Source organism: Ostrinia furnacalis, unplaced genomic scaffold, assembly GCF_004193835.3.
Source record: "Ostrinia furnacalis isolate ACB-3 unplaced genomic scaffold, ASM419383v2 OfSCF3056, whole genome shotgun sequence".
NCBI lineage: Eukaryota > Metazoa > Arthropoda > Insecta > Lepidoptera > Crambidae > Ostrinia > Ostrinia furnacalis.
The window spans coordinates 513,190-525,870 of record NW_021133295.1 but is presented as its reverse complement, the minus strand read 5'-3'; the positions used below and the strand labels follow the sequence as shown (position 1 = coordinate 525,870).

General features: G+C 40.9%; 1 protein-coding gene across 1 annotated transcript in view; it reads left to right on the top strand.

Annotated features, from left to right (window-relative positions):
- Positions 1 to 12,681, top strand: part of Ncc69 (sodium chloride cotransporter 69) — a 45,460-nt gene that overhangs the window by 23,076 nt on the left and 9,703 nt on the right. Inside the window, exons 10-19 of the mRNA XM_028310645.1 lie at positions 28 to 135; positions 850 to 973; positions 1,410 to 1,531; positions 2,934 to 3,069; positions 8,419 to 8,518; positions 8,633 to 8,744; positions 9,586 to 9,720; positions 10,940 to 11,046; positions 11,669 to 11,802; positions 12,408 to 12,470. Of these exons, the coding sequence (XP_028166446.1) occupies positions 28 to 135; positions 850 to 973; positions 1,410 to 1,531; positions 2,934 to 3,069; positions 8,419 to 8,518; positions 8,633 to 8,744; positions 9,586 to 9,720; positions 10,940 to 11,046; positions 11,669 to 11,802; positions 12,408 to 12,470 (1,141 nt within the window). The remainder of the gene's footprint in view (positions 1 to 27; positions 136 to 849; positions 974 to 1,409; positions 1,532 to 2,933; positions 3,070 to 8,418; positions 8,519 to 8,632; positions 8,745 to 9,585; positions 9,721 to 10,939; positions 11,047 to 11,668; positions 11,803 to 12,407; positions 12,471 to 12,681) is intronic.

Here is a 12,681-nt window from a genome sequence, read left to right as displayed (position 1 = left end):
ATTCTTAACTGATTCTGTTTTTTCCAGGTAATTCGCCTAGTCTCGGGATTCGGACCTCTGATCTACGGAGGGTGCTTCGCTGCGACATTGTCTTCAGCTCTGGCATCGCTCGTGTCCGCGCCTAAAGTGTTTCAGGTACGCATTTCGACCCGTTGTTCTCTCTTTCTATTGCTTTATAAACTTTATTACCTTAGCATAACTCGTGAAGTTGACAGAAGTAAGATAGTGTAGTCACGTATTTCATTGCGCTTCGAGCAACCTTGCCTCGCCTCGCCCAAATTCAGATTGTTGTCGGCGTTACGCCCGCCCGAGTCAAAGGCTTAAAGCGTTTTGAAGTTTTTTTTTTAATGGCAACCACACCTCTCTAGGAGGTTTATTTCTGCCAATGTCGAGTGAAAATTGACATAGTTATCAATAGAACGTGGGTGTTTCAGTTCTATTGATTTTTCATGGATTCCGTGGAGTTTGGTCACGAAGTGTCTGACTACATTACTAGGGCTAACTTCGGTACTAGCGTCGAAACGAGTAGCTACAAAATTCATTGAGCCAAATTGTTATCTGTACTGCCAGTCAAAGCGAGAAACCATTCTCAGATTCTTTTATAATGCGAACAGCTAGAGACTGGAATTCGTTGCCTGCTGCTGTCTTTCCCGAAGACTATAATCCGATTACTTTATAGGCACTTACAGGGCAGATATGAACCATCCTAGACTGCATCCCACTTAACATCAGGTGCGATTGTGGTCAAATACCTGCCTTGTTAATCTTGTTCTGCATAAAAAAAAAAGGTATAAAACTAGTTTAATACCTTGTAAATAGTAAGTTATTTTGTAATGCTATCCATTTCAGGCGCTGTGCCAAGACAAGCTGTATCCATACCTAGAGTTCTTCGCCAAGGGCTACGGAGCCAACAACGAGCCGGTGCGCGGATACGCGCTCACGTTCCTCATTGCGACTGCCTTTATACTAATGGGTGAGTACTTCTTACAGTCTGCATCAATTTCGTACCATCATCATCATTAGGTCATGTATTTTGTCTCCACTGCAAAAGTAATATTCTTCTGGAGGAAGATGGAAGATGAAAAAATGAAGGTGGAGTAGATTAGATTGATTTAAAAATTACACTAATTTAGTAGGCCGTATGGTTCCGGTGGAGTATAATAGGACTACCCCCACTCTTCCCGTGTCGTAAGAGGCGACCAAAGGAAAGGATGGAGTTAAATACCAGCCCCCCACTTTTCCAGTGGGCAACCAAAGGACAAATGCGAATGTCAGGCATCGCCAACCCATCTGGTTAGCGCGAGGATTGTAGGCCTAAATATCCATTTACTCTATTGAGTTACTGAATGACTCGATGATTAGTATAATAACACCAAATATTTCTAAATATTTTGCGTTTATATTTGCAGGCGGTTTGAACCAGATCGCGCCTTTGATTTCCAACTTCTTTCTGGCGGCATACGCGCTCATCAACTTCTCAACGTTCCACGCCAGCCTCGCCAAGCCGGTGGGATGGAGGCCTACCTTCAGGGTAAGAGTATAATAATAATAATAATAAACGCTGGCAGACGCCAATGTTGCCCCTCAGTCCGGTCTATACGACCCATGACGCCAGGGGGGGCCATTTAGTCGCTGGCTAGTCACCGCCTGCCATTTTTTCAGTCCGAGACTATGAACCAGGCAGGTGTCCCGTAGTCTCCATCCATAGCCCAGTAACCAGTCCATCCATCCTTCATCCATAACCCTAGTCCATTCTCCAATAACTGCAATAGCTCCTGTGCACAGGCTGGGGATGGCCTCTGGCTACATCCCATGATATAGTCAGAGACTAGATCCAGTATGTGCACCACTTTCACTTTTGTCGATTATTTTGCGCTTAAAACGGCCTCTACGTGTTGGATCTGTATCCCCACGCAAGCCTTATAAAGGACCGGGCCACTTTTGACCCGTGAGCTCCAAAGCGTACAAACATAATAATAAATACACTTTATTGCACACCAAACAAATAACATAACAGAAGAAAAGGAACACACAAGGTACAATTAGGCGGTCTTATCGCTATGAAGCGATCTCTTCCAGACAACCTATGGTGAGGACAGTTACTTGAAACAAATATGAAGGGGAAGGCGGTGTCGACACTAAAGAAATAAATTATAATAAAAGGCATACAATTTAAACCAAAATAACGAGTATATTATTTTTTATAAGGAAACTAGCGGCCTCCCGCGACTTCGTACGCGTGGATTCCGTTTTACCCTCTTAAGGGTGGAGTTTCGTAAAATCCTTTCTTAGCGGATGCCTACGTCATAACATCTACCTGCATGCCAAATTTCAGCCCGATCCGTCCAGTGGTTTGGGCTGTGCGTTGATAGATCACTATGTCAGTCAGTCAGTCACCTTTGAGTTATATTTAGATGCTTTGCGTATACTCACTGGTTTATGAGGACGACCAGTGGGTTATGTGGGATACTAGCCGCCGTATTCACAAATTACTATGAAGTCTCACAGTGCGCGTGGACGCATAGGGTGACACACGAACCAATCACTGACCTCTATTCAATGCTGTCCGTTACATTTGCTGCTACACTTAAGCAAGTATCGTTTGTGAATACGGACGTAAAACTGTTACCAGCCCTTTCAATGAGGGTTTTCGCGTATGAAAGATCCGCTAGATGGCGGGACGTGGATGTGGGGTCTGACTGCTGTGTGATTGGTGGATTTTGACATATCTGTCAATGACATGTAAAAAATAACCAATCATGCAGCATTTGGACTTCGCGTCTACGTATTACCATCTGGCGGATTTTTCAATCGCGAAAACCCTCATTGATAGCAAATTATGCAGCAAAAATGTGCAGTCTTATGTGTTCTAAACAGTACTTTGAGTCCATGCAATAGAGTTTAAAATCAATCATCTGCAAATTGTCTTACAGTTGTACAACATGTGGCTGTCGCTGGTTGGCGCCATGGTGTGTGTGGGCATCATGTTCGTGATCTCTTGGGTCACGGCGCTCATCACCTTCTCGTGTCTGCTCGCGCTGTACCTGCTCGTGTCCTACAGGAAGCCTGGTGAGTCACATTTACATAAGATAGATAAAGCCTGGTCCGTGAGCAAGTAGAATTTTGTCCAATGACCCCAAGCTACCCATCCTTATCGCTCGCGCGTAATTATATTGCTGTCGCGACTGTCCGACGCGCGCCCGCAGTGAGTGTGCGAGCGCGACAGCAACATAATTACGCGCGAGCGATAAGGATGGGTAGCTTGGGGTCATTGGACAAAATTCTACGTGCTCACGGACCAGGCTTTAGATAGATAAATGGTTTATTTGCAAAACACATTGACACACAAGAAGCAAAAAGTAAGATTAATAAACACAGGAGTAGCAGGAAAGATATAGTACATTACAAAGAGTAACAAAGAAAATCCTGCGCCCTAAGGTATAAGTGTGCCGCAGCGATGCAAAAAAGCAGAGAGCTCAGTGTAGACACTGCTCTAAAATGAGCAGAACACTAATTTTCAGCTCTTGCTTGAAAAAAAAAAAGAAGGAAGACGCACGAGAATGGTAGAGAATAAGGTGGTGAAAATGTTGCATAAGCTGGGCGTATCGTTGTATACATGACCCACACTGAACTGTCCCACCAAACTCAATGACAGGGGGGCGCTACCATCGTTCAACTAAATTGTTTCCAACATGGCAAAAATCGGAACCAGCGATCCGGTATTGACGGTGACGCCCCGCTGTCAATGTCATGGATAGGACAGTTCAGTATTTTGGAACTATACAACATGTGGCTGTCGCTGGTTGGTGCGATGGTGTGTGTGATCATGTTCTTGATCTCGTGGGTCACGGCGCTCATCACCTTCTCGTGTCTGCTCGCGCTGTATCTGCTCGTGTCTTATAGGAAGCCTGGTGAGTGACATTTGTAAAGCTGGGTGTGACTTCTGAGCCAGAGGGGGCAAACTGGTTCAGTAGGGGTACAGGCGTTTCATGGTATCTTCTGCAGTTTAGGGCCTACGCTAAAACAGATTGCTGGGCATAATTATTGTTTTTGACGGGATTGCTACCATGTACCTTAATTTTGAGTTTCCGATATTTCGGCATTGTTGCAAGCGCCATGGTCGTTCATGCAAGTTGGTGAACGGTGGTACGGGGGGCAATCGTAATAAAAGACTGCGAAAGAGGGTAGACCGATATGTCTGCCCATAACATCTCACCCGCAAGTTTCCTCAGTTACTCTGTGACCATGGCGCTTGCAATAGTGCCGAAATATCGGAAACTCAAAATTAAGGTACATGGTAGCAATCCCGTCAATAATAATAATTATGATAGTGACCATGAAAGTTTAAAACAATAGATTGCTGGGCAGTTCTCTGACAGTTTGCATCGAACCATAGCAACACGATCACCACCTCAATGCCTCGCCAGTGAGAACCACTCATAAACCGCGTGGTGAATAAGGTCTTCGACGTGGAGCGTGCGGGTGTGTCCCACGCTTTATTTACAAAAGACCCACTCCAAAGATACTTTAAGGCGATTAGAGTCCTCAATGACCTTGGGCGTTTGACCTTCACGCCGCGAGCAACACCCGCGCACCCCGCACCAAAAACTCCGATTTGACACCGATCAAAAATACACGGGCATAGGTAGATACAGAATAGAAGCTCTTTCTTCATACATTACTGCCTATTATTTTAAACTTAAATTGATGAACCTTGATGTCGGTGTCATTTAACTCAGGCGTAAAGGTATTTAATAAAAATAACAAAATCCATGAACATTTTGTGCGGGATAAAATTTTATTTTATTTTTTGTAAATTTTCTAATGCTTTTGTCGGTTCAGTCGTTCTCGAAATTTGAACAAACCCGACTTTATTACAAGCTTTTATTTAGCTTGCAATTTATGATGTACCTATGTAGGTAATTACATAAATGTTTGTTCGGGTGGAATCTTGCAAGCTGAATTAGTTAGACCAACTTCCTGACGACAACTAGGCTAGATGACAAAATTTCAATTATTTGTCCGTCAGACAGATAATTAGAAAATATTAGACTCATATTTTTTATTTTCTTTCATAATTAAATAATAACAGTGCTACATCGAGTTGAAATGGCGCGATACGCCACGCTTGAGTAGAATTTTTACTCAAATGTGACGTCACGCGACATTTTAACTCAATATAATACTGTAATTATTCGATTATGGAAAAAAATAAAAAAAATATTCTAATCTTTTCTAATTTATCTGTCTGACGGACTAAATAGAATTTCGATTCATAACATTGTGTAAAAGCTGCGCACGTGACATTGGCGGAACAGTGTGCCCCCAGTGGCGAAAAAACACAAGTCCATCGCCATCAACAAATAAAGAAGAAGAAGAATTTCGATTTCGTTACCCAGTCATCATCCATATTGGAACGCATTAGTACCTAGTATTGTCTATGGCCTAAAAAAGCAAATGTTTCTGCTTTTGTCTATTGTCATTCTCTCTGTGTCACTTATGAAGAATAAACTGAAAATGTATTTGTCTTTTCAACCGACTTCAAAAAAAAGGAGGAGGTTCTCAATTCGACCCGTATGTTTTTTTTTTCTATGTTTGTTACGCGATAACTCCGCCAATTGTGAACCGATTTGAACAAATCTTTTTTCGGCGTATAGATAATACCTCAAGGGTGGTCCCATTTAAATTTAATAATAGCAAAAACAACCCCCTAGGGTGGAAAATTGGGGATGAACTTTTTTATACGCAATATCTCCGCCGATTATAAATCAATTTGAACGATTATTTTTTTGTTGAATAGGTATTATCAAAAGGGTGGTTTCATGCGAATTTGAAGAAAATATTTCACCCCCAAGGGTGGAAAATTGGGGATGAACTTTTTATACGCAATATTTTTAATTTTTAGTTTTTTTTTGTGTTCACGCATTTGAAGTCGGTTTTATTTTTTTAAAAAGTTATTGGTTTTTATTAGAAATCCTTCATCAATTGATTGAGTTAAAATTTCGGATATACATGTAATACGGGTGACAATTCAATATTGTGATGACATGGAGCTGATCTGATGGTAGAGCTGGAATGCCAGTGGCCCCATAGCAACTCCGGGATTAAACGATTCCATCGAGTTTAGGCTCGTTTGATTTGTATTTATTTATTATTATACCTAAATAATTTCATTACAATTTTCTAAAAATGCACAAAAACTTAAAAATCTTGAAAACGGTGATATTTTTACTGGGGTCAAAATTGGACGTTAGGGAAACCATGGCGAGGCCTATTGATGGTTGAAGGGTTATCCATTGTTTTTGGGACACCCTGTATAAGCAAGTACCTAATGTTATATAAGTACGCTACTTTGAAAATCATGAGTCTTCAATTCTCTAAGGTAAACTGCAGGGTCTGATGATGGAGCTGGAATGTGGCCATAGGAATAGGCTAGTTTCTTTAAAAAAGACTTTTGGTCCGTCAATTTTACATTATCAAAAAATATTGGACACAGGATATTTTTATTTGTCAATTAAACAAGTAATTACTAAGATATGATGCGATGAAATTCCGCGTGACGACACAAATCGCCACATTTTTAAGCATGCCTTGACGTCATGTGCCTCATCTTCTGAACTTTGGTGCGCTTCATCTCTAAATTTTCATAAGTTTAAAAAAGTGAAAAATACATTTAGAGTTATTTTTGGTAAGTTCACCGACGGACTAATTCAAACTCTTGCTACTTTCTTGCTTTATCCACGAAACATCCCTATTCTTCGAAATTAATACGATCTACAAACGGAAAATCTCTGCTACTACGCCGCAGTAAATTCCCCATCATAAATAAAAAGATTTTTTTAAAACAAGCTCTTGTATGCTAATAATTTTGGTTTCATGACATGCTCCTAAAATTCATCACCTTATAAGAGGATTTCAGTTTTTATCTGCGAAACTTTTTAATAATATAGGTACGTTTCATGGTTTGGTAATTTAGGGAAGTTTATTTGCACTTAACATGAAAAATATGGTATCAATGTACTGAGTACCTATGCACCTTCAGTGGCAACAACAAGGTCTACTGGGTACCTATAGTCTACTAAAGGCATGAAATAGATTAATTTCACTAAAAATTAAAACCAACTCCAAAACGAATCACCAAAAGGTAGGACACCGACACCGACTCCGAAAATGGCTAATTTTGTAATGAGTATCCAAATTTTTAATAAGCTCTATAGAACAATTCAATACCACTTTATCTTAATTTTTTTTAATGTGACAGGACTGACAGGAGGCAAACGAGCAAACGGATCACCTGTTGGTAAATGATTACCGTCACCCATAGACACCCGCAGACCCAGGGGCGTTACAGGTGTTATTTTTAATTGTGGTATTTTCGCGAAGAAACATATTTAAAATCTAATTCTAATAAGTATGAAAAATATAAATTGTTTTCTTCACGTAAATCGATTAAGTTACAGATTCTGACTAGCTCCTAATTTGGATACTGATTGCAAAGGCCTAGTAAATAAATAACGTAATAATTTTTCTACTTGTATTTATCTAGTGCAGTTGTTTTGGAGTCAATTATAGTTTTTTTACACTAATAGATTCTATTCAGGTAGAAAATAGCGTCTGAGCGCGTCATAATTCAATTGTATCGTCTGACTGCACGTACTCTATGAACAATTCTGACATAAAATCTATTGTCGAACAAAAGCTGGGTTGCACCATCTTACTTCAACTTTGACAAGCGTCAAAAGTCTGTCTAACTCCATACAAAAAACACCGGTTATCGCCAAAGCTACGGTCAAAGTTAGGTCACGTCAGGTGGTGCAACTTAGCCAAAGAAAAAATTCATTTTGATCGCTAATGTCAGTTTGTAGCGAGTGACACAACCTCCCCGTCTGAAGGCCAGCGGCCGACTGCCGCCCGCACCCCGCGAAGGCCCCCTCAACAGCAAAACGTTCGGAATTTATCAAAAGTAAAATTTATGAATGAAAGTAATGTTCGATTGAAAAACGCAACGTGTCATTTAAAGATTAAAGAATTCCCAATCTATTCGTGCAAAAATCTTTTAAATTAACATAGCCATTTTGGAGGAGTAGGGAATTTAAGTAAAAAATCGATGTCCCGTATTTATTTTTTTAATCCAAAACAAGACACGTAGCGAAAATTCAAACGTCACAAATGTAGTCCTTGAACTGTTGTATAACATACATTTTTTTCAACTATTTCTGTCCAGCAGTAAAAGAGGAGTAGGCTTTACAAAATGCCCATTTAGCGCGGATTGAGGACACTAATCGCCTTAACGTTCTCATATAGACCGACACGTTTGGAGCACGCCTTTCGTCCAAAACAATGATTTTTATGCTGTTAATTTATCAGTGTCAGTAATTAAAAACTGGACCTACACATTTGTACTTTATTTGTTATCAGATGTAAACTGGGGATCAACTACTCAGGCGCAGACGTACAAGACGGCCCTATCTGGTGTCCATCATTTGAACAAAATCACAGATCACGTCAAAAACTACAGGTAACCTTGACTGAAATTACCCGATACTCCATGTTTTTAATCTGCATAGTATTCCACTTAATTTGTGATTTTAAAATATTGTAAACATCACTTTTTGTATATGTTCCGTTCCAGACCTCAAATTCTGGTGCTGACCGGCTATCCTGCAGAAAGACCCATCTTGACTGATTTCTCGTATCTCCTTACCAAGGGACTCTCGTTGATGCTTTGCGGTCACATAATACAGGTTTGTATCGTACTTTAGTTTCACGAAAATTACTATCTAAAATGACATTCTATTTATTTATAAAGAAAATGAATTGTTAATTTTGGCCGAGTCGAAAGTCCATCTCTTCCCAATCGACTATACAGACTGTCAACTGTCTGGAATGATGGTTTGTTACTTCGTCTCAACCAAAAGATACCTAATATTGCTGGACAAAGGCTTCCCCTAACGATTTTCAAAATGATCTGTTTTGTGCTGCCCGTATTAGGGTTGCCAGGTGTGTTTGGCTTTTTACGGACTTGTCCGGCCAAATATTGTCTTGTCCGGCTTTTGTTAGGCTTTTTTGGCTGCCGCGCCAGTCGAAAGTCGAGTTATGTAATAATATAGAGCACACATGCGCGTATCAGGATGTTAGGCTACCGATTCACCGATTCGAAGATAAGATGTACTCACTCAAATCAAGTGGCAGTGGGCGGGGCACATAGCTCTTAGAGACGATGGCCGTTAGGGCAGGTAAGTTCTCGAGTGGCGACCACGGGCTGGAAGACGTAGCGTGGGCAGGCCTCCTACTAGGTGGACCGACGATCTGGTAAAAGTCGCGGGAAGAGCCTGGATGCGGGCAGCGCAGGACCGTTCATTATGGAAAACCTTGGGGGAGGCCTTTGTCCAGCAGTGGACGTCATTTGGCTGAAATGAAAACAATGTACTCACTCATGACCTATGATACGTAAGCCCAACGTGACATGAAAAAAAGGTGTGTCCGGCTTTTAGGGTGCAATGTCCGGCCAAATTAAGCACCGAGTCCGGCTTTTGTGTTTTTAATATCGTAATTGGGAGGTAATAGTATTTTGTGCATGTGCAGGGCCAGACCAGCCACCGCGCGCGCGAGGCACTAAGCAGCCGCGCGTACGGCTGGTTCGCCAAGCGCAAGATCAAGGCCTTCTACGGCCTCGTCGACGACGCCGGCTTCAAGGACGGCGCCAGTGCGCTCATGCAGGTAACTGATACTAAAGTGCATTAGAGAGCTTTTCTTAACCTTTTTTGTCCACAGCCCCTTAGGAAATCAAGCTATTTTAAGGACCCTCTTAATACTATAACTTGTTACTGTCATGGTATATGAAAAACAATTATGAGTAATATAAGTATTTTGAGTTGTAAAAATATGTAAAATCTAAGACTAAATGTAGCAATAATAATTAACATAACTTTAAGATCAAGAACTTTTGCACATCGCATGCGACAGAATATGCTGGAATTAACTAAATTAACACCAATCTGTAACCATGTTCTTGCAAATAAATGATTATATTATTATTATTTATTATTATAATAATAAAAAGAACAGCAATATTTATGATTGCTAAATAGTCCACAGATGAGGTTACGGACCCCATACACATGCTCGCAACCACATAGGCCTTAGTGTGAGTTTACATCAAACGCCGTCACTAGCGAGCGCGAAAAAAAAAGACATTAAATGTATGACGGATTGTACAGCGCCCCTAGTGGAAACTTTCTAGAACTAAATTTTTCAAACATTTTTTTAACGTGCTGACGTTTAATGCAAATTCACACTCAGCCCACAGGTTAAGAAACAATTCTTTAGGCGAGGCTGCGCAATCGCAGTTAATTTTGTACATCTTCTTCTATAATATAAAAATGAATCGCAAAATGTGTTGGTAAGCGCATAACTCAACAACGCCTGGACCAATTTTACCAATTCTTTTTTTTAAATGTTTGTTGAAGTCCAAGGATGGTTTTTACAGCGAGAAAAGTTTGAATAATTTCCGGGTAAACCCTAAAAAACTCGAAACTTCACCCCTAAGGGTAAAACGGGGTCCACGCGTACGAAGTCGCGGGCGGCCGCTAGTATGCTAATAAAACTCAAAATGGAATCAGCCACTTCCTGCGCAGGCGTAGATACTATTTGCTTCCACTTGATGCATAGTCAATAGGACACAACGACTCGGTTTTCTGTAATGGTCCCCGACACGAAAAAAGTCTACGTTTAGGTAGCCTCTAATACTGAAAAAGTTTTCGTAATCTTTCCACCATAATATTCTGGTAAGCAGTATGATACTAGGACACGATACTCAATATAGAAAAACCGATTACATTCTCCAAAGATGTACGAGACGCAACAGCTGAATGGGTTCGGATATAATCAAAATATTCGCATAACAAACCCGATGTACTCATAATATGATTGTTGACAGTCAAGTGGGCTCGGCAAGCTGCGGCCCAACATCCTGATGATGGGCTTCAAGGAGGACTGGCAGAGCTGCGCGCGAGCCGAGCTCATCGACTACGTAGAAGTCATGCAGTGAGTAATGGTCTACCACTCTTATGAAATGTACGGCCGATACTGCGGCATCTAAAGCCCGGTCTGTGAGTGCGTAGAATTTTATCCAATGACCCCAAGCTACCCATCCTTATCGCTCGCGCGTAATTATATTGCTGTCGCGACTGTGCGACGGGCACCCGCAGTGAGTGCGAGCGCGATCTTATATTTACAACACTCAAAAATACGGAATCGAGAAAAAATAATTCAAATGAAATGCTTAGGGCTTAGGGTTATACATCAGAAAAAAGTTGGCAAACTAAAAGCTGCAGAAAACTTTTTGGGCGCTTTTTAAAATTAAAAGGAGGCAAACTGAAAAGTAATGTTAGCGGCTCTTTGTTCTTCTAATGGGGACTAAAAGCCACTATAGGTTAATGGTAACGGTTTCAATTACCTACCCATAAAAACTGCATATAGTAAATGAGTAATAATCATAGATAGAGTTTTGGTGTCAGTTTCGATTGCGAGATCCACGCTGGAACACACCCCGCCCCGCACTCACTAGTAATAAACCAAACCAGCTGTCAAGTTTTTATTTCATTTCTGCACGCCGTATTTATAAACCGTCCCTTTATGCCTTACTTAAATAAGTGTAATATTCCAGCAAAGCGCTCGACATGCATATGGCTATTGCACTGCTGCACGTAGAAGGTGGCCAGTACACCGCCGACGCTTTGGACGACGACCTGCAAGCCTTCCTGCGTGACGTCAACGTGAAGGACGCCTCTGCTATGTCACGTGAGTACTGTGTCACTCTTGTGCTATGTCACGTAATTGAACTGTCACGCCGGTGCGCGTGTCACGTGATTACACTCCGTTACCTGAACGCGCTATGATGATGACGTCATTATAGCGTAATATAAACGATCCTTTTTTTAACTTGGTAGAATAAAGAGGTGGTGGTTATAGATTTTAGTAAAAATCAGTAAAATTGTGTAAACTGTTGAAAAATACTCGTAAAACTGCTTAGCAGCTAAAATGTGTTCTAAATGATGCCACTCAATTATTTTATTTGTCATAACAAAATTTATGTGCGATGCTTGCATAGTTAGCGACGTAGTGCATACCCATGCCATGAGGGAGATACATATTAGTGATAATATTATATTTTTTTCTACGCGCGACTTGATCTAAAGTATGCATCGTGTGACCTCTGCATACGGACTTAATTCGCGTGCAGTCATTTGACCGTACTTTGCAAGCATCTCAACAAATCAATTATTTTTGTTTGTAAAATAACAAATCCCCACCAGCATATCGATACTAAACCCTTCTTGTATTGTATTAATACGTGTAATTGTGTTCCATTCCACGCTGCGCCATAACAGGGAGTTTTTCCCCAGGGTCCATGGGCGACAACTTCAAGGAGTCCAAGTCTACTGAGAGTCTGACCACGCATTCTGTGGGTGAGTACGCTTGTCCTGTGTGACGTCATCTTCCTGACTTTTAAACATTTTTAGATCCAAAGTTATAGAGTAGAACTGATTTTTTATAGTATCAATTGGATTAATCAGCCTTTGACATCGAATAGACGTTGGTTAACTTGGAATCAATCTCGGATGCAAGTTAAAGTCTGGCACTAGAGTTGTGATCTGCGTTTTTACAATACACTATTAA